This window comes from Lepus europaeus, chromosome 1, assembly GCF_033115175.1.
Source record: "Lepus europaeus isolate LE1 chromosome 1, mLepTim1.pri, whole genome shotgun sequence".
Lineage (NCBI taxonomy): Eukaryota > Metazoa > Chordata > Mammalia > Lagomorpha > Leporidae > Lepus > Lepus europaeus.
The window spans coordinates 76,127,292-76,149,625 of record NC_084827.1 but is presented as its reverse complement, the minus strand read 5'-3'; the positions used below and the strand labels follow the sequence as shown (position 1 = coordinate 76,149,625).

General features: G+C 44.3%; 1 protein-coding gene across 1 annotated transcript in view; it reads left to right on the top strand.

The window, feature by feature from the left end:
• Positions 1-21,803, top strand: part of LOC133765772 (lactase/phlorizin hydrolase-like) — a 63,224-nt gene extending 41,421 nt beyond the window's left edge. The window contains exons 12-17 of the mRNA XM_062199326.1: positions 88-290; positions 3,868-3,977; positions 8,899-9,033; positions 19,146-19,369; positions 20,573-20,806; positions 21,471-21,803. Of these exons, the coding sequence (XP_062055310.1) occupies positions 88-290; positions 3,868-3,977; positions 8,899-9,033; positions 19,146-19,369; positions 20,573-20,806; positions 21,471-21,688 (1,124 nt within the window). The 3' untranslated portion in view covers positions 21,689-21,803. The remainder of the gene's footprint in view (positions 1-87; positions 291-3,867; positions 3,978-8,898; positions 9,034-19,145; positions 19,370-20,572; positions 20,807-21,470) is intronic.
• The last annotated feature ends 531 nt before the right edge of the window (positions 21,804-22,334 follow it).

The window sequence follows — 22,334 nt, the reverse complement described above, 5'->3', positions numbered from 1 at the left end:
TTTCTCTGACACACAGGATCCCTCTGAGGCAGGGAAATGTAACACTTGGTCTATACTGTCTGTTGACATCCATGTGTGTGTTTCCAGGGATCTCCTTTAGGCCTGGCACTGCTCCCTATATTGCTGGCCACAACTTAATAAAGGCTCACGCTGAGGCCTGGCATCTGTACAATGACGTGTACCGGGCCAGCCAAGGAGGTGTGATTTCCATCACCATCAACAGTGACTGGGCTGAGCCCAGGGACCCCTCCAACCAAGAGGACGTGGAAGCAGCCATGAGATATGTTCAGGTCTGTTTTCCTTTGGGTACTGTTCTTTTTTTTTTTTTGACTTTTATTTAATAAATATAAATTACCAAAGTACAACTTTAGGATTATAGCGCCTTTTTCCCCCCTCTAACCTCCCTCCCACCTGCAACCATCCCATCTCCCGCTCCCTCTTCCATCCCATTCACATCAAGGTTCATTTTATTTCTTTTTTTTTTTAAGAGTTATTTATTTATTTGAAAGTCAGAGTTACACAGAGAGAGGAGAGGCAGAGAGAGAGAGAGGTCCTCCGTCTGCTGGTTCACTCCCCAGATGACCGCAACGGCCGGAGCTGTGCCAATCCGAAGCCAGGAGCCAGGAGCTTCCTCCGGGTCTCCCACGCGGGTACAGGGGCCCAAGGACCTGGGCCATCTTCTACTGCCTTCCCATGCCATAGCAGAGAGCTGGATTGAAGAGGAGCAGCCAGGACCAGAACTGGTGCCCATATGGGATGCCAGCGCCTCAGTCCAGGGCACCAACCCACTGTGCCACAGCACCGGCCCCAAGATTCATTTTCAATTATCTTTATATACAGAAGATCAATTTAGTATATACTAAGTAAATATTTCAACAGGTTGCACCCACACAGAAACACAAAGTATAAAGTACTGTTTGAGTACTAGTTATACCATTAATTCACGTAGTACAACACATGAAGGACAGAGATCCTACATGGTGAGTAAGTGCACACTGACTCCTGTTGTTGATTTAACAATTGACACTCTTATTTATGACATCAGTAATCACCCAAGGCTCTTGTCATGAGCTGCCAAGGCTATGGAAGCCTCTTGAGTTTGCCGATTCCCATCTTATTTAGGTAAGGCCATAGTCAAAGTAGAAGTTCTCTCCTCCCTTCAGAGAAGGTACCTCCTTCTTTGATGGCCCATACTTTCTGCTGAGATCTCACTCACAGAGATCTTTCATTTAGGTCATTTTTTTTTTTTTGCCACAGTATCTTGGCTTTCCATACCTGCTAAATTCTCATGGGTTTTTAGCCAAATCTGAGTGACTTAAAGGCTGAATCTGAGGCCAGAATGCTGTCTAGGACATCTGTCATTCTATGCGTCTGCTGTGTATCCTGCTTTCCATGTTGGATCGTTCTCTACTTTTAAATTCTATCAGTTAGTATTATCAGACATTAGTCTTGTTTATGTGATCCCCTTGACTCTTATTCCTATCATTATGATCAATTATGATCTGAAACTGATCACTTTGACTAGTGAGATGGCATTGGTACATGCCACCTTGATGGGGTTGAATTGGAATCCCCTGGCACGTTTCTAACTCTACCATTTGGGGCAAGTCCGATTGAGTATGTGCTGAACTGTGCATCTCCTTCCTCTCTTATTCCCACGCTTATATTTAACAGGAATCACTTTTCAGTTAAATTTAAACACCTAAGAATAATTGTGTGTTAATTAAAGAGTTCAACCAATGATATTAAGTAGAACAAGAAAATACTAAAAGGAATAAAGTAGTAAGCTGTTCCTCGACAGTCAGGACAAGGCCTGATCAAGTCATTGTTTCTCATAGTGTCCATTTCACTTCAACAGGTTTCTTTTTAGGTGCTCAGTTGTCACCAATCAGGGAGAACATGTGATATTTGTCCCTTTGGGACTGGCTTATTTCACTCAACATGATGTTTTCCAGATCCCTCCATTGGGCACTATTCTTACTCATGTCTGTTTTCCCCTTTTGTCATGGCCTAATGGAAATAGAATTAGATTGGGAATAAATCTAATTTCTGTGATTTTTGTGAGCTGTGAAATTCACATTATCTTGGTTTTTCTCCTTGGAGATGCTCTAGCCATGACACAAGTTTGCTGTAATGAAAGGAGTAGAGTGTTTGGGGTTGTGTTTTCTTTTATTTTTTAAGATTTATATATTTCTTTGAAAGGCAGAGTTACAAGAGGCAGAGGCAGAGAGAGAGAGAGAGAGAGAGAGAGAGAGAGGTATTCCATCCATTGGTTCACTCCACAGATGGCCACAACAGCCAAAGCTGTGCCAATCTGAAGCCAGGAGCTTCCTCAGGGTCTCCCATGCAGGTGTAGGGGCCCAAGGGCTTTGGCCATCTTCTGCTGCTTTCCCAGGCCATAGCAGAGAGCTGGGTCAGCAGTGGAGTAGCCTGGACTCCTGGCACCCATGTGGGATGCTAGCACTACTGGCTGCTGCTTTACCCACTACGCCACAGCACTGGCCCCTGTGTTTCCTTTTAAATCTGAAAAAATTTGTTTATTCATACAGTCTTTTACTGGATGTAGCATTCTTTTGAAACTACGTAACAAAGAAATTCTAACTCTCCTATAGAACTGGGTTGTAGTGTCCCAATGCACCTCTAGGTGGCAATGTCTAATTTTATTACTTTCAGTTTAAGAATCCCTTAAACCAGGGGCTTGAGATTTTGTTAAACATATTAGTTCCACTAATTTCCAGTTCCATGAACTTAAAATAAGAGCACATTCTTTTGGTTGTGGAATTTTTCATCCCTGGAAGTGGAGACACTAGTAGTAAGCAGGTGCCAACATAGTCTATTTCACTTTCCAGGAGAGGTCCACAAATTACTGAAAGAACTTACTGTTCCGGTTTGCTAGTCAGTTGTGGGATGGGTTGGAACAGAATGAATTCATCCCACCTTTCTCACTCACAGAAATGGTGAATTAGAGCAATCCTATTTTCCCTGAAACCAAAACCCCAGAACTCAGGAATTGTCAGGCTGTGCTGTATTAGATTGAGCCCCTGACTGGTGGACTGTGACGCTGCAGCCCAGGATCATGACAGATATTATCCTATTAGAATCTGTAGAAGTGTGGTGGAATGCGAAGGGTCCAAGCTATTACCTTGAAGTGCACTTAAACCTCTTGTATCAAGGAGTGTGTGCTCATTGCTGACTGAGTGGAAGGCTACCCTCCCCCCTCATTCTAAGCATCAGCCACAGGGGAGGGGAGGATCTAGAGACACGGGAGAAGCTTCTCTGGTAGTGTTTGGGTGCCATGTACCCTACAGTAAAGATGGCCTTGACCTCATAAAGGAAAAGAAGTTCAACACCTTGGGACTATGAACCCAAAGCCACGGAAGGGTTGTCTTTTGCCTGGACAGCCAGGAAATCCTGGCAATTCAGCCCTTTCCTGAAAGCTCTGGTTGACCCCTAGGCACTGTGATGAGGAAGGACCAGGTTGTTGGTTCAGTGACTCTGATAAAACAGCAGATCTGGGGCCTGGAAGCTTCAGGTCTGTTCCTCTGCTTCTGGAGGACCTTTCTAGAGTGGCCAGGAAGACTGGAGGGTGCCAGGGCCAGTGCTGACTTCTGTCCCTCTCACGCCCAGCTGTAATCACTGAGGCCAGGGCACAGCTGTCAGTGAGGTGGCAGCTTTACAGACACAGGTGGTATGGCCTGCTGGCAGCTCAACTGCACTTTGCATAGGTCGTGGAGAAGAGTCAAAATCAAGTTTGGGGAGAAAGGAGGGGAGGTTGTGAGGCCAACGAGACTGCTGAGCTGGGCCATCACTATCTGCCTTGGGCTCCCCTGTAGTGCCAAGGCTGACTGCTCCCTCCCTATCCTGCAGTTTATGGGAGGCTGGTTTGCACACCCCATTTTCAAGAACGGGGACTACCATGAGGTGATGAAGACGCGGATCCGTGAGAGGAGCTTGGCCGCAGGTCTCAACGAGTCTCGGTAAGGTTTTGGGACCAGGTGGTGCAAGCGTGGGTGTTGGGCCAGGGGGCGTATCTCTGCTTCCTTGTTGCTTGCTGGGAAGCTAAACATGATCTGGTATGTGTGCACTCAGCACAGCACCTGGCTCTCCTATGGGCTTGACAACAGACAGCTGGTACTACTGGTACCTTGCTTCAGAACAGCCAGATCTGTCCCAGGAGCACCCACCTCTTAGCAGCCTCACTACCTCACTCGAGGACCATTTCCCCAGCACTTTCTCTGCTGCTTCACCCCTCATCAGGGAATTCAGGGAGCAGCCAGGGATTGCCAGGCATGCGCTTTTCATCATTCCACAGCAGGGGTTGTGGTGTGCACCAAAGTGCGCCCCTTCTCCTGACCCTCCAGGCTCTTACGTGCAGGAAGTAGTGGCAACATCCACTCACATGTGTCAGTCTTCCATTGGTAGTCTCATTCCTATTAATGAAGAGGAAACTGAGGCAAAAAAATTTGGTGTGGGAGCACCTAGCTATCAAGTGATGGAGTAGGATGTTTACACTCTGGCTTTGAGAATCATCTCGTTGACATTTGAGGTATGGTTTGTGGAGGGGTCCAAAGTGCAGAGAAGATCCCTGACCTTGTGGGAATATACACGGCTCTGAAAGCAGCCCATGTAAACATAAGTAGGCAAAAGCATAAGAAATTCATTAAGAATTTCTGCTGTAGCCCAAATCTTCCCTCAAAGCCCAGCAGTAAGGATTGAAAAGCCCAGTCTCTGCCTTACACCTCAGTCCTAGCCTGGTTAGAGCTGAAAGCAGGCTGTGCCTAAGGCCTGATGTGCCAGCTCTGGTCTCTAGCAAGCCAGTGAGCCTACTTGTCCACACAGCTATGCTGAGTACCCACCAGTGCTGTCAGAGCCAGGCCCCGTGGGGTCCACTGATGTAAAGACAGGATTCCAAGTCTGGCTCCTTCAGGTTGCTGACAGGCCCACTAAGAAGACAGGGCTCCAGAGAATCCCATTCCCCAGGTCATCAAGGTGGGACCAGGGGGTGCTCAGTAGACCCAGGAGTCTTTGCGGATTAAGCAGAAGATCCATTGACTTGAGACTTGACAAGGAACGGAATTTGCTAGAGTTCATCGCACCCGAGGGGTGGGATGTGAGTGCAGCCTGGAGGTCACTAACAGTGAGTGGGGCCAGCTGCCTGGCTGCAGGGAGGGGCCTGGGCACCTGGCAGAGGGCCTTTGGGCCCCAGGCCCCGAGGAGCCACTGCTGGCTGCTGACAGAGGAGGGAGCGCTTGAGCACGTGGGCTTTAGTTCCCTTCCAGCTTTTCAGAAACCCCAGGGAGGGGAGGTTTTGATCCTCGAGGCTAACGGTAGCAGAAGGGTCAAGATGAAGGTGTCAGAGGCCTGAACTTGGTGACTCCTGGCCCCGTCTATGCCACAAGTACCAGGGTCTCCCTGTCAGCACGTGTGTGTCACAGGATTTGGCTGAGGTGCACGTTAGGCAAGCTTAGAGAAAAGTCTCCTCACCTGGAGTACACGGGCATACTGCCCTCATGTGTTAAGAAAACAAAGCTCCTCCCTCTCCTATTCCCATTCTTATTTTTTTACTAAGATCTGTTTTCAATTAGCTTTATAAAATAAGATTAACCCTACACTAAGTACAGAGTTCAACAAATAATCTGAAAAAAAAAATTCCTCAACAGTCAAGACAAGAGCTGTTCAAAGTCATCATGGAAGAAAGGTAGGAGTGTGGGTGGGAGAGGGTAGGGTGGGAAAAATTGCTAGGTTCCTAAATTTTATTTATGAAATGCATCAAGTTTGTAAACCTTAAATAAAAGGTTTCTGGAAAAAAATAAAGTTAATTTAAAATATATCTTAGTGAAAAATAAGAATTGGAATTAGAGAGGGAGGAGGAAGAAGGGTGGGAAGGTGCATAGGGTGGGAAAAATCACTATATTCATAAATTTTTAGTTGTGAAATGCATGAAGTTCGTATACCTTAAATAAAACATTTCTGAGGAAAATGAAAAGTAAAAATAAATAAGTAAAAGACAAAAAAAGCTTAACCTAGTGGGTCATTAAAAAAAAGAAAAGAAAGAAAACAAAGCTCAGTAAAATCATGAGAGCGCAGGGATCCAAGCACCAAATAATCTGAAAAAACTTGCCTCACTAGCACGGGTAGACTATGGAGAGGAGGCCACCCAAGTGACCCACATTTCTGGAGGGCATCACAAGGGTAGAATGTAGAAATACAGATTATAAAAACCATCATAACTTTATGAACTTAACAGTCTCGGACATGCTTATAAGTTTGAAATACTTCATAGATGGTAAGCATCAGAATTTTTGTGTTAGTGTTTGAAGGAAATACAAAAGTGTGTATGTTGAAATTTATAAAAGGGCAACTCTTGTTTTGCCAACAAGAGAAGAGACTCTTGTCACATCAGTGGGAAGAGCCTCAGGTACTTCCTACACCACCTGAAAGGCCCCTCCTGCTTCCCTACCCTGCTCACGACATTGTCTCCTCAAAGGTGATTCTGCCTGAAGCCCCTTTTTTTCTTTTCTTTATTTTTTAATAAAGCTTTATTTAATAAATATAAATATCATAGGTACAGCTTTTGGATTATAGTGGTTCTTCCCTCCATACCCACCCTCCCACCCAAACTCCTGTCCCACCTCCTACTCCTTCTCCCATCTCATTCTTCACTAAGATTCATTTTGAATTATTTTTATATACAGAAGCTCAACTCTATACTAAGTAAGGATTTCAACAGTATGCACCCTCACAGACACACAAAGCATAGAGTACTGTTTGAAGACAGGTTTTTTTAATTCTCATACTACAATTCATTAAGGACAGAGATCCTACATGGGGAGCAAGTGCACAGTGACTCCTATTCTTGATTTAACAATTGACACTCTTATTTATGATGTCAGTGATCACCAGAGGCTCTTGTCATGAACTGCCAAGGCTATGGAAGCCATTTTTTTTAAACTTTTATTTAATGAATATAAATTTCCAAAGTACAGTTTATGGATTACAATGGCTTTTTCCCCCCATAACTTCCCTCCCACCTGCAACCCTCCCCTCTCCCACTCCCTCTCCCCTTCCACTCACATCAAGATTCATTTTCAGTTATCTTTATATACATAAGATCAATTTAGTATATATTAAGTAAAGATTTCAGCACTTTGCACCCACACAGAAACACAAAGTGAAAAATACTGTTTCAGTACTAGTTATAGCATTAAATCACAATGTACAGCACATTAAGGACAGAGATCCTACATGAAGAGTAAGTACACAGTGACTCCTGTTGTTGACTTAACAATTAGACACTCTTATTTATGACGTCAGTAATCACCCGAGGTTCTTGTCATGAGTTGCCAAGGCTATGGAAGCCTTTTGAGTTCGCTGACTCTGATCATATTTAGACAAGGCCATAGTCAAAGTGGAAGTTCTCCCTTTAGAGAAAGGTACCTCCTTTTTTTTTTTTTTTTGATGACCTGTTCTTTCCACTGGGATCTCACTCGCAGAGATCTTTCATTTAGGTCATTTTTTTTTTTTTTGCCAGAGTGTCTTGGCTTTATGGAAGCCCTTTGAGTCCACAAACTCCAACATTATTTAGACAGGGCCATAATCAAAGTGGAAGTTCTCGCCTCCCTTCAGAGAAAGATACCTCTTTCTTTGATGGCCCTTCCTTCCACTGGGATCTCACTCACAGAGATATTTCATCTAGGTAATTTTTTACCACAGTGTCTTGGCTTTCCATGCCTGAAATGCTCTCATGGGCTTTTTAGCCAGATCTGAAAGCCTTAAGGGATGATTCTGAGGCCAGAGTGCAATTTAGGGCATTTGTCATTCTATGAGTCTGCTGTGTGGCCTGCTTCCCATGTTGGATCATTCTCTTCTTTTTAATTCTATCTATTATTAGCAGACAGTTGGTTTTATTTATCTGATCCCTTTGACACTTATCCCTATCTTTATGATCAGTTATGTGCTTAAACTGATCACTTTAACTAGTAAGATGGCATTGGTGTCTGCCAATTGAATAGGATTTGGAGTCCCATGGCAAGTTTTTAGCTTTATCCTTAGGTATAAGTCCAAGGGAATGTGTGCCGAATTGTACATCTTCTCCCTCTCTTATTCCCACTCTTATTTTTTTTTTGACAAGCAGAGTGGACAGTGAGAGAGAGAGAGACAGAGAGAAAGGTCTTCCTTTGCTGTTGGTTCACGCTCCAATGGCCGCTGCGACCGGCGTGCTGCAGCCGGCACACCGCGCTGATCCGAAGCCAGGAGCCAGTTGCTTCTCCTGGTCTCCCATGTGGGTGCAGGGCCCAAGGACTTGGGCCATCCTCCACTGCAGTCCCTGGCCACAGCAGAGAGCTGGACAGGAAGAGGGGCAACCGGGACAGAATCTGGTGCCCCAACCGGGACTAGAGCCCGGTGTGCCAGTGCAGCGAGGTGAAGGATTAGCCTATTGAGCCGCAGCGCCGGCCTCCCACTCTTATTTTTAACAGGGATGAATTTTCAATTGGATTTCAACACCTAAGAATAAGTCTATATTAAGTAAAGAGTTCAACCAATGGTATTAAGTAGAAAAAGAAAATAGTAAAAAGAATAAAATAGTAAGTGGTTCCTCGACAGTCAGTACAAGGCCTGATCAAGTCATTGCCTCTCATAGTGTCCATTTCACTTCAACAGGTTTCCTTTTAGGTGCTCAGTTAGTTGTCACCAATCAGGGAGAACGTGATATTTGTCCCTTTTGGACTGGCTTATTTCACTCAGTATGATACTTTCCATATTCCTCCATTTTGTTGCGAATGACCAGATTTCATTTTTTTACCACTATCTAGTATTCCATAGAGTACATACCCCATAATTTTTTTATCCAGTCTTCCGTTGATGGAAGCCCTTATCTTACCGGCTGTTTCTGCCCAGGCTCCCAGAGTTCACAGAGAGTGAGAAGAGGAGGATCAATGGCACCTATGACTTTTTTGGGTTCAATCACTACACCACTGTCCTGGCCTACAACCTCGACTACCCTTCCACCATCTCCTCCATTGATGCAGACAGGTAAGTCTACCAACAGGGCACCTAGAGCAAAGTTTGGAAAGTATTGGAAGGTGTCGCTTGGCTCTACTCATATGAAGAGACCTGCAAAGCCTCACAAAAGGGCTTGAAGATGCTTACTAGCCAATATCCCAGGTGAAATCTCTAGCAAGCTATCCATGGGATAATGCCAGGGTTTCCAAGAGCCTCCCATTAAGGCAGATGTGCTCGGTTTTTAAAAAAACATTTTCAGCAAAATGGTTTTCTAGGTTTACTTTTTTTTTTTTTTGAGATTTAAAAGCAAGATGTATTAGAGTAAAAGACCTCCAGCCAGAGTGGCATGAAGAGGGGCTTCCAAGAGAGGAAAATACCCAAAAGGCCCCAAGGCACTGGGATTTTTAAGCACAATTTTGAAAAAAAAAAAAAGAACTTGACAATCAGATTGGCACTCAGTTACAAGGAGGGGACAAAACCCATAAAAAGACCTGATTTGCAATCCTTTATCCTGTCTGGCTTGCTTATGATAAAACAAAAGAGCCATCATGGGCCTGTGCTGTGGCATAGCAGGTGAAGGTACTACCTGCAGTGCCAGCATCCCGTATGGGCACTGGTTCGAGTCCCAGCTGCTCCACTTCCGATCCAGCTCTCTGCTATGGCCTGGGAAAGCAGAAGATGGCTCAAGGCCTTGGGCCCCTGAACCCAAGTGGCAGACCCATAAAAAGCTCCTGGCTTCAGATCTGCCCAGCTCCAGCCTTTGCAACTATCTAGGGAGTGAACCAGCAGAAGGAAGACCCCCCCCCCTCTCTCTCTCTGCCTCTCTGCCACTTTGACTTTCAAGTAAAAAAAATACATAAATCTTTAAAAAAAAAAAAAGCCATCACAAGGTGGCATACCTAATTTGTTTTCTAGTAAACTGGGAGCTCAGAAGGTTGGAGTCATCCCTGCTTTGCTATTCTCATGATAAGATTGGAAGCTCCCAAGGAGTGGGTAGGCAGGCATTTCTGACCTTGCTAAGGATAACTTTTTTTTTTTAATTTATTTATTTGGAAGTCAGAGTTACACAGAGAAGGAGAGGCAGAGAGAGAGAGAGAGAAAGAGAGAGAGAGAGCACTTTTCCATCCACTGGTTCACTCCCCAATTGGCCGCTGGAGCTGTACCAATCCTACGCCAGGATCTAGGAGCCTCTTCCAGGTCCCCACATGGGCACAGGGGCCCAAGGAGTTGGGCCATCTCCCACTGTTTTCCCAGGCCACAGCAGAGAGCCAGAATGGAAGAGATGCAGCTGGGATTCAAACTAGCGCCCACAGCAGATGCCAGCACTACAGGTAGGTGGCCCTAGCCACTACAACATAGGGCCAGCCCCGCTAAGGATAACTTTTGCAGGGAATAGTTTCCATCCTCAGTTTCCAGATTTCCTGTTAAACCACCTGACTCCTCACATCCCCACCACCCGGAAGAATGGACTCTAACTTCTATTAGGGGGACTGGGTGATGATCGCTCTGGCTGCTTCATGCTGAAAAAGGGCATTGTTGGGCATGGGGTCAAGACAGGGTTCCAGGAGGAGATGGCTTCTCAGCGGGAGGTGGCTCCTCAAGGGGGACAGCTTGCAGTGACAGCTTACAGAACCTGCTTCCATCTGAGGTTTCATGTGCATGACCATCTAGAATTTTACTGTTTCAAGTCTGGAGAAAATGAATCTAATAAGCAGTTTAAACTCCCAGGGTCTAAAACAAAAGACAGAGTCATTAGAGGACTTAAGAAAGATGTTGTCTAAACCATGAGCATGTTTTTCCTTTGAGAAGCAAATAGAAACTGACAGAAGGGGCCTGATAATAATCAGGTGGGCTTAGGCCTGGCCAGGTATATATGAGGTGCGACCTCTCCACATGAGGTACATCTTAAGGGAGGTGTGAGCCTCCTCAGGGAAGGCATCTTGTTGACTTCCAGTATGCAGCTGGCCTGGGAGGAGAGCTGGCCAGTGAAGGCAGGTGGCATCTCTAACAGTAAATTTACAATTCTGCCTGCAATGTGGCTGACGCTACTTGTCTGTCCCCTCAGTAGCGGTGGTTACTTTGGAAGCTGGGCCAAATGAAGGGCTTTTCAGCTTAGAGCCAACAAGAACTGAAGCTCTGACCTGGGAGTCCTTCAACTCCAGGGCAGTTCCATTTCCAGTGACCCAGCTCTTGGCTGGCAGAGCTGCCAGGCAGGGCTCTTAATAAGCTGACTTCTGCTGAAGCCCTGGCTTTCCACGTCAAAAACCAATGCAGTGGACTGGCCTGTTGGGTCTTGTTGATGGCAGATCCCTGTGTAAAGCAGCCATTAATTGGTCTGCCACCTATCTTTACATTGCTTTTGCTGCCTAACTTCTTCTTTCTCCTGGTTTTTGTTAAAGCAGACCAGAGTAAACCTTTAAGAGGATGCAATTGAAAGGAGTGCTCAAGTCCTATCTCTAATCTTTGGTGGCCTAAACTAGAAGTCTGTAAGTCACTGGCATGTTCTGATAATGGCTTTTCTTTTCCTGTGAGGTAGGGTAGACAATGCTCATGGAGAAAGCTATGTTCTCGCTTTTACATCAAACATGATGACCATCTTATATATAAAATTTGAAGTCATTAGTAAAACTTTCTCTCCCTTCATTCGTCTGAAAGGGAGTTTTTGCTTATTTACTGTGCCCATGGCAAAGTAAATCTATCCATGAAATCATAACTTAAGCTCTCATTTTGGCTATGCTGTTATGACAGAAAAATGTTAGCCATCCCTTTAATAAGGTTTAAAGATCAAATGGTATATCCTGGAGAGTCCTTCAGTATAGAATCAGTTTCCCATCTTGGAGAGAATAGAAAAATTAAGGAACAGGTTAGGCTTCCCAGATAGCTTACTGTTAATAACTTAATATCAAATGAAAACTTAGCAAGCAATGTTAAATGTTTAAATGTTAACATATTATGAGAATATTTATCAAAAGGTCTAATGTGTTCTATAAATTTCAAGAGTACATGTATTTGGAAGCATTGCTTAAATATCTAACACAAGTGTAACTTGTTTGACCCCTAAACCGAACTACAAACGTATCAACAAATTTAAAACATCTGGTACAGAGATTTAGGTTACATGAACCAAAAAAATTTTAAAATAGAGCTCTTACTCAATTTTTTCATGTAGACATACAATATGTTCACATATATACTATAACATACAAAATAGAATAATAAAGTAGTTTCAGTAATAGCTTCTTAAAATCTGTTTTTTTTTAATTATCATCAATCAATTAGAATTACTTCCTGCTGTTAGTAATCGAAATTAATCTAAGTTGGAATCTGTGCTACATTATTGGCTTTATCTGTTTATAGAACTGTCCCAAAGTATTGAATATAATAGAGGTTAGGGAAAAAGAGGTCCTCTGGAACCTAAAAGAGGATACATTTAAACACAGAACCAACAATGCTTTAACTCCATGAATGGTAAATCTGATTTTTAGTGTTTGAAGGATACAAAACCGTGGATAACAAAAGACTTTAAATAGCCAAATTTAAAGTTATAAACTCATTACCCAACAAGAAGCACTTGCTTCCACACAATATTTTTTTAAAGTACTTGTAGGATTTTATAAAATATCCATTTTAGGCCTCTGAGCCTTTCTCATTAAGATAACCATCATGTCTGGTAAAACAAGATCATTAGACTTTGTAACTTTTGGACATTAGTATCAGTAGCCATTTTACATTATCATAACTTAAAATTTATCACCACTTCACACCTTGACATACCTTTAATATATTCCAAATAGCCTTATTAGTTGGTGTCTCTGCAATATGAGACATATATCTTTTGTTATTTCCAGAGAACCAACTGGACCTATCAAAGCCCAAAGGATTTGGAACTTTGATTTTTTTGAATGCCTGTCAAAGATGCCAAGAAGGCTTAAAATACCTGGTTGAAACAGGATCCCTTAACATCATGACATAATATAGACCAGATCTGATCACTGATACAAAATGATTACTCAAATGCTTTAGAATGAGTATATATTCAAACAAATCATAACTCTTAATTAAAAAAAACTCAGCTATTTTTAAACAGTTAGAACTTAATATAGACATTAAAAGAACACAACAGATTACTGCAACAGAATGCAAAATCTATGTCTCTTTGGTCATCCCAAAATTCAGAAATAAAACCTTAAATATCAGAGTTAGCTCATGGAATTATCCCATAACTTGGAATAGTTTTAACAGAATCAGAGCTAGGGAAGAGGAAATAGTTTACTGGAGCTGGCTAGAAAACTGACAGTCACCAATTAAACAAAGCTATTAAAAAGGAGATGCTGCAGCTTTTAAACAGATTTTTAAGACTATTTCAAAATATTACAAAACCTCATTGCTCTAACAGAGGATTGGATTCTCGTTCTATGTCAAATAGACGAATAGCTTTTACTTTCCATCTGATTTCCTTGATTTACATTTTGAAAGTATCCTTTAGAAATCTACAAATTAAGAGAACTTTTTCAAAATAAGATAACACATCAAATTTTAACCTTACTACTTTCAACTGGTGTTGAACTATTTTCATATGGACAAATTATGAAAACATGTTAGCATACCTACATAGTTTTTCCATAGAATATATGGTACTGAGTGTACCAAAGTTTACATTTAGACACATTTATCTCATTTGCTTTACCTAATTTACATTTAGCGATTACAACTAGTTGACTGATGATGCTGATATTATATCATACCTCTATCTGAATTAAGGTCAAAGCTACATTTATGTCAAATTCTACTCCTTTTATAAAACTCTAGCTATAAATCAGTGAAATTAAACCAAAGATTGCAAAATCCACCTTAAGGGGGCCATAATAAGCATTGATTACCCATTGCTATCAAAAACCTGTTAAACCGAGTTACAAAACAAGTTTGGCAAATTACAAAGCAATATTTTTTAAAGACAGTGATCTTCCTAGATTCAAAAGAGAAAAATTTCTTCAGACCCAATGTCCAGTTACAGTTGAACCAAATTCTCATGCATGAGATTGTTATTTACCAAAGACATCTTTTTAGGTTCTAATTGAATTTGAGTCTATTTTTCTTTAACCCAAAGAAAAAACACCTTAGGCCTGTGATGCCTAGTCAGCAATAAGCTACCTGTGACTGCCTCTGAAACAAAATGTTTAGCAGCTGCAAGATGGGTCTTGAGGGTGTCTGCAGGCTAGGGGCTGATGTGCCAGGAACAAGAAGTCCACTGGAGATTGTTCACCATTATGGTAGGTTTAATGGGAGAGGGTATCCATTAGAGCAGATGGACACCCCTCCAGAGAGGAGAGTCTGATAGGAGGTAGAAAAAGGGCAATGACCTACAATGAGGTTCCTGTAGAACCTACAAAAGGTTCTGTAGAGCCTACAAAGAGGCAGGATAAAAAGAAAAACTGGAAGCCCTACAAAGAGACAATGACCTTACACCCTAAAATAAAAAGCCAATACTAGAAGTGTCTAATCGTGGGGCTGTCATTCAAACCATCCTTAGAGATGAGAAGTCAGGTTGGGAAGTATCTCAAGTCCAAGACATCATCATCTGAATTAATCCGTGTATATTAAATAGCATCTGAAGTTGTTGGGCCCAGATTCTTGCCTAGACAGCCCCAGCAAAATGACAGCAATGGTTACAATGGTCACCTGATTAAAAAAACTCTCCTCTACTGGGATTAAAAGCCTCAACAGCACTCAAATGTGATAGCAGAGGGACCTTGGTGGCAACAAATTCTTTCAATTTCTGTTTGCTATGAAAGGTCTTATTTCACCTTCATTCACAATGAGAGCTTTACAGGATATAATATTCTGGGCTGGCAGTTTTTCTCTCTTAGTACCTGGGCTATGTCTCGCCATCCCTCCCAGAATGTAGGGTTTGTGATGAGAAGTCTGCTATGAGTCTAATTGGAGATCCTCTGAGAGTAATCTGACGTTTCTCTCTTGCACATTTTAGGATCTTTTCTTTATGTTTCATTGTGGTGAGTTTGATTACAACGTGTCATGGTGAGGATCTCTTTTGGTCATATTTATTAGGGGTTCTATGAGCTTCCTGTACTTGGATGTCTCTGTCCTTCTCCAAACCCGGGAAGTTCTCTGCAAGTATCTCACTAAAAAGGCCTTCTAATCCTTTCTCTCTCTCCATGCCTTCAGGAACTCCTAGAACCCGAATGTTGGGTTTTTTAATAGTATCCTGTAGATTCCCAACAATATTGTTTAGATTTCTAATTTCCTCTTCTTTTCTTTGGTTTGACTGTATACTTTCCTTTGCTCTGTCTTCTAAGTCTGATATTCTCTCTTCTGCTTCACCCATTCTGTTTTTAAGGCTCTCTAATGTGTTTGCCATTTGATCTATTGAGTTCTTCATTTCATTTTGATTTCTCTTCACTATCACACTTTCCTGTTCTACTAGTTTCTGCATTTCATTTTGATTTCTCCTTAAGATTTCATTTTCTCGAAGGAGATTTTCTATCCTGTCCAGTAAGGAATTCCATAGCTCAAGCATTTGTTTTTGAAAACTTCTAATTGTCCTTTTTTTTTTTTAATTTTTGACAGGCAGAGTGGACAGTGAGAGAGAGAGACAGAGAGAAAGGTCTTCCTTTGCCGTTGGTTCACCCCCAATGGCTGCCGCGGCCAGCGCGCCATGGCCGGCGTACCATACTGATCTGAAGGCAGGAGCCAGGTGCTTATCCTGGTCTCCCATGGGGTGCAGGACCCAAGCATTTGGGCCATCCTCCACTGCACTCCCGGGCCACAGCAGAGAGCTGGCCTGGAAGAGGGGCAACCAGGACTGAATCTGGCACCCTGACTGGGACTAGAACCAGGCAGAGGATTAGCCTGTTGAGCCACGGCACCGGCCCTAGTTGTTCTTATCATAAATTTTTTGAAATCCGTATCTTGCATTTCTTCCACCTCATCATCTTATAGTCTTGGCTTGGAGTGTCTTGTTCATTTGGGGGTGCCATAATATCTTCCTTGTTCTTGTTTCCTTGCTTTCTGCATTTGTTGCTTGTCATTGTGGAGGTATTCTTTGGCTTCTTCTTCCCTTGCTGTGGTGTTTTTTTCTTGTTATACTATGACTGTATTAAGTGGACTGTCTACTTTTGATGGAGCCTTAAAGGCTTGAGATGGATGGGTGTGGCCTGAGAGCTCTGGTTCCTCAGGGTTAAGGGTGTGCCAAAGGTGATACTCCCAGATTAGGTGTAGTAAATCTCTCTCTCTCTTTCTTTCTTTCTTTTTCTTTTTCTTTTTTTTTTTTTATTCTGAAGGGAAGTAATTCCGCACAGCTGAGCAGAATTGAAGGTAGTTAGCAGGCGAATGATATACCCACAGGAGCCAGAGATCAGAAGCTCTTTCCCAAGGACCACACAGGGAATCTGTGCTGCCCTCAGTGTGGGCTCAAATTCTCCTGCAGTCTCCTACTGGGTTGCCAAGGTTACCGAATTGTAGCATCTCTGGAGAGTACTCACGTGAATTTTGTGAGTTCTCTCCCCCACCGTCTCTTTTTTCAGTCTCAGTTCATTAGCACCACACATTCACTAGGTCCTAATCTCCTGTTACTTTACCCGCCACCCAGAGTCAGGTTTTTCTGTTTGGCTGAGGGCAGGTGCAGTCCTGAGGACGCGCCGCTTATGACATATGTCCAAAATGGCGCCTGCTCTTTGTTTTGCTCGCCTTTCAGAGGTGAGCGGAGAGAGAGAAACTCGTGTCCATACTGGTCACTTTTTTTTTCCTCTCTCTTCTAGTTAGCCTGATGAACTTTTCCTCACAGGGTTTCAAGCCTCGTTCCCTCTAGTCTCCTCTTTTGGCTTGCCCACCAGTGTCTCGGGCTATTGAGATTCGGCTCACCTCGTGTTCCAGCACTGGTATGTTGATTCTGCTGCTGGTGTCCTGAACTTGGGCTCCCATGCTCTCCACGCAGGTCCACTGTGAATCTCTAGTTCCAGAAGAGTTTCCTCTGCTGTTTCTTCCGCTACTCTTCCTTGAACCTACAGTATCTCCACTTTTATTAAACTGTCTCTTCCCGGACTATCAGTGTGCTCCCTTCCTATTCCGCCATCTTGCTATATCCTCTAAGTTTTGATACGTTGTATTGTCATCTTCATTTGCTTTCAGAAATTATTTTTCTCTTTTGATTTCTTCAACGATCCACTGTTTATTAAAGGCCTTGTAGTTCAGTCTCCAAGTGTTTGCATATGTTCTAGAGATTTCTGAGTTATTCATTACCGAATTCATTCCACTGTGGTCAGAGAAGATGCATGGTATGATTTCAGTTATTTTGAATTTTCTGAGACTGTTATGGCCTAACATTTGGTCAATCCTAAAGAAAGTTCCATGCACTGGTGAGAAGAATCTCTATTCTCTGTGTGTAGGATGGAAAGTTCTGTAGGTATCTGTTAAGTCCATTTGGTCTATAGTGTCGATTAACTCTGTTGTTTCCTTGCTGAGTTTCCATCTGGTTGATCTTTCCATTGCTCAAAGTAGGGTATTGAAGTATCTCATTACTATTGTATTTGAGTCTATGTCTCCCTTTAAATCCATTAACATTTCTTTTAAATGGCCAGGTGCCCTGTGGTTAGGTGCATATACATTTATAATAATCATGTCTTCCTGTTGAATTGATCCCTTAATCATTACCTAGTGCCCTTCTGTGTCTCTTTTAACAGTTTTTGTGTTACAGTCTATTTTGTCTGATATATTTTTAAAAAGATATATTTATTTATTTGAAAGTCAGAGTTACACAGTGAGAGGAGAGGCAGAGAGAGAGAGAGAGACAGAAGTCTTCCATCTGATGGTTCGCTCCCCAGTTGGCCACAACAGCCAGAGCTGTGCCAATCTGAAGCCAGGAGCCAAGAGCTTCCTCCAGGTCTCCCACGTGGGTACAGGGGCACAAGGGCTTAGGCCATCTTCTACTGCTTTCCCAGGCCATAGCAGAGAGCTGGATAGAAAGAGGAGCAGCCGGGACTAGAACCGGCAGCCATATGGGATGCTGGCGCTTTAGGCCAGGGCATTGACTGGCTGCGCCACAGTGCTGGCCCCTATTTTGTCTATATTAGGATGGCTACATCAGCTCTTTTTGTGTTTCTGGTGTCATGGAATCCATCCTTTCGCTTTTTAAGATTTACTTATTTATTTGAAAGGCAGAAACAGAGAAGCAGAGGCATAGAGAGAAAAAGAGAGAGAAAGTCTTCCATCCACTGCTTCACTCCCCAAATGGTTGCAATGGCTGTAGCTGGGCTGATCCAAAGCCAGAAGCCAGGAGCTTCTTCCAAGTCTCCCATGTTGATGCAGGGGCCTAAGGACATGGGCCATCTTCTACTGCTTTCCCAGGCCATAGCAGAGAGCTGGATCAGAAATGGAGCAGCCGGGACTCGAATTGGTGCCCATATGGGATGTCAGCAATGCAGACGGTGGCTTTACGCACTACACCACAGCACCAGCCTCTCCATCCTTTCACTTTCAGTATGCAAGTATCTTTCTTGCTGAGATATGTTTCTTGTATCTAAAAAGGTGCTCCTTATTTGGACTGTAGGACTCTTGGGACGTCATTTTTGCACATCCTGTCTGGCATGCATTCCTGTGGCATAAGCTGTACTTATCTCCTTGTCTATTACTGGAAGGACAGGCCAAGGTCTGGGACAGCTGAAGGTCCCCAACTGTCTGCTCCTGCTTGCCACACACATGAGGGCCCTTCTTGTGACCTGCGTGGGGTACTGACAGGTGACTCAGGGGAGCCACTTCTCTGAGGACACAGCATTCCCTGGAGGACTGGAGCCTGGGACAGCCACAGTCATTCACATCTAGTGTTGAATGTCACCTGTCAACAGGGAGCCCGTGCAGGGTTCACTTCCACAAACAAGACCACTCCTCTCTGCACAGGCAGAGAGAGCTCACAGAACAGAGAGCTTCCTGGGCTTTCCAGAGTTACAGCAGCATTGAGGGGAGCAACCCGAAGTGAAAAGAGAATTGGAGGCAATTGGATTGTTCTGGCATTTGTATTACCCTGAGTCTAGACAAAACCTGAGGCTTTTCCTAGATGAAGTCATGTTTTGTGTAAAGACCCCCTTAGGATTTACAGAACACCACCTGATCTTTAGTTTTTTAACTCACAGGGGAGTGGCTTCCATCACAGATCGCTCTTGGCCAGACTCTGGCTCTTTCTGGCTGAAGATGACACCTTTCGGCTTCAGGAGGATCCTGAACTGGATAAAGGAGGAGTACAACAACCCTCCGATTTATGTAACAGAGAACGGGGTGTCCCATCGGGGAGACTCGTACCTCAATGACACTACCAGGATCTACTACTTCCGCAGTTACATCAACGAGGCCCTCAAAGGTATGCCAGCTCCACCCCTTTCACTGTTGGAAACGTGGCCAGCATCTGCAGGAGGGGAATGTCTACCCCACCACCACCACCACAGTAAAGCCTTTCAAATTTGGGCCACATCCTGAATGTCTTCCTTCCTCTAAGCTCAGCAAGCAAACCCACTTTCCCGACACCCTAAACGTTTGCTCCCGGCCCGAGTGTCCTGCTGTCCTCTCTCCTTCCTGAGGATGGTCTGTGAAGAGCCAGGAGGAACAGGCTGTGCGGTTGTCCACATGTAGGGTCTTCCGTTCCCCAAACCAAACTTTGAGACCCTTGGCCCAGCCCTAACAACTGGAGATGGGACCATGAGAGTAAGGGGACAGAAAGCCATGTTGAGTAACAGAGAGCCACACAGCAGGCAAAGAGAATGGCTAGAAAATCTGTCCCAGCAGACATCTTTCATCCACATCTAGGGCTCTTTTTTTTTTTTTCTTCAGTGTGAGATGATTGGTCCATCTCCCTCCCTCCCTCCCCCCTCACTCCCTCCCTCCCTCCCTCCCTCCCTCACTTTTTCCTTCTTTCCTTCCTTCCCTTCTTTCTTTCCTCCCTCCCTCTCTCCCTTCATTCCTTCCTTTTTTCCTCCTTTCCTCCTTTATTCCTTCCTTTCCTCTCTTCTTCTTTGGTTCTTTGTTTAGTTCTTTGTTAACAAACCTCTATCTAGATCTACCACAAGAGTGGCAAGGGCTCAAGTAACTGTGCCATCCTCCACTGTTTCCCAAGCAGTAGCAGGACTATGGATTAGAAGCAGAGCAGACAGACTAAACCAGCACTCTGATATAGGATGCCAGTGTCACACGTAGCAGCTCACTGCACCACAACCCTAGGCCCCAGGGCTCTTTATTTTGTACAGGTGGGAGCACTCACATTCTAAGGCACACATCAAGATTGGTAACTTGCAATGCAGAGAGAAGGGAGTATAGATACCCCAAAGGGATTATCTCAACCTGCCTGTGTCCTAACTCACACACAGGGCTGAATCTACCTAGAAAAATGCTGGTGGCACCACACACCAGGGAAAGGGCAGGCTATACTTTCCAAGAGCTAAAGCCAAAGTTTCAGCTCTACTTGGAGTCACACAGTGGGGAGCACTGTGGGCTGAGCTGACTGTGGGGACCTGGCAGAGGTGTCTTACTGGACAAGGAAAGTTGAAACCTGAACTCTGTGTTTGCGCAGCTGTGCAGCAGGACAAGGTGGACCTTCAAGGATACACAGTCTGGACGCTGGTGGACAACTTTGAGTGGGCCTATGGCTTCTCAGATAAGTTTGGTCTGCATTTTGTGAACTACAGTGACCCTTCTCTGCCAAGGATCCCCAGAGAGTCAGCCAAGTTTTACGCCTCCATAGTCCGGTGCAATGGCTTCCCCGACCCTGCAGAGGGGCCTCACCCTTGTCTCCTCCAGCCAGAAGGTGAGACAGGGCTCTGGGAGGGATGAAAACTAAAGGATGAGGGACCAGAGCGAGGGCTTGTCTCTTTTGTCCAGTTAGTTATGTTCCTCTGCCTCTCCAACTCCTTCATTCATTAGGCCAGTGTTTATTTTTTTGAATGTTTCAGACACTCCTGGGATGAACAAAGGAAACTTGGGGCTAATGTTATCCCCCAGAACTTAACCCTGGTGTGGGAAAAGCAGGTCTAGGTTCTTCTTCCAGCCCTCCCACTGCCTTGCTGTGTGACCTCAGACAAGAGGTCAGGTGCCTCTGCCAGCTGGGAAGGACCCAGCTGAAGAACTGGGAAAGTGCGGGGAGGGCCTGTACGACATGGGGCCAACGTGTGTTGAATGCTGCGAAAGTCTAAGTCACTGTGCCAGTGTGGGGTGATCCAATTTAGATTATATCCCAACTGCTGATACAGACGTTTACCATAGAAGACTGCTTAGCTCAGCCAGAGGCTCTTGCCACACAGAGAAAGGGACAGGCATGTTCACTCAGCAAGGCACTCACCCTCACCGTGCAGATCTGGGGAACACGTAGCCTCTGGACCCCAGGGATCCGGCCTGGGCCTACTCTAGGGCACGTGGGTGTGATCAATGAATGAGAACCACAGCACAAACTGCTCTCCCTTGTCCTTCCCTAGACACTGACCCCACCAAGAGCCCCGCGAGCCAGGAGGAAGTCCAGTTCCTGGGGCTGTCGCTCGGCTCGACGGAAGCAGAGACGGCTTTGTACGTGCTCTTTTCTCTCGTGCTGCTTGGAGTCTGTGGCTTGGCGTTTTTATCATACGCATTGTGCAAGAGCTCCAAGCAAAGGAAAAAACTAAGCCAACAGGAACTGAGCCCTGTTTCTTCATTCTGACAAGTCACACAGGCCTACTTTCTCTGTTATACCTGTGCCAGCCACCAAACTCCTCAGGTCTTGTATTCTCTTGTTGAGATGACTCGAATCTTGAAGGATTTTGAGTTCTGATTAAACTGGAAATGTTGTATATTGCCCTTGTACTGGGAGTACTGGAAGTGCACAGATACTGAACTGGTCTGGTGGTCTGTAAACCACCAAATTGAATTTAACCAGCGTGTTGTAAGTTTCAGAAATTTTGAAGGTGGAATCCTGAGTAGAAACCACAGAAATCCTCTCATAAGGAGGAATCAACTCCACTGTGCAGACAGACTGCACGGTCATTCACCTCCTGCCCTCTCTTCAATTCCCTCCTAGCCCCCTACTTGGCATTCCCAGAAAATAAAAATACCATGCACCGTGTCCTATCTCCTACGGTTGTCTGTCTGTGAGAAGGTGGGTGCATCAGAAGCGAGGCAGCCACACAAGCCACTTGGGGCTCTTACCAAGCTTCCTACCAGAGCAAGGCTTTCTCCCTGCTTTTTTTTTTTTTTTTAAGATTTATTTATTTATTAGAAAGAGTTACACAGAGAGGAGAGGCAGAAAGAGAGAGAGAGAGATCTTGCATCAAATGGTTCACTCCCCAGCTGGCTGCAATGGCTGGAGC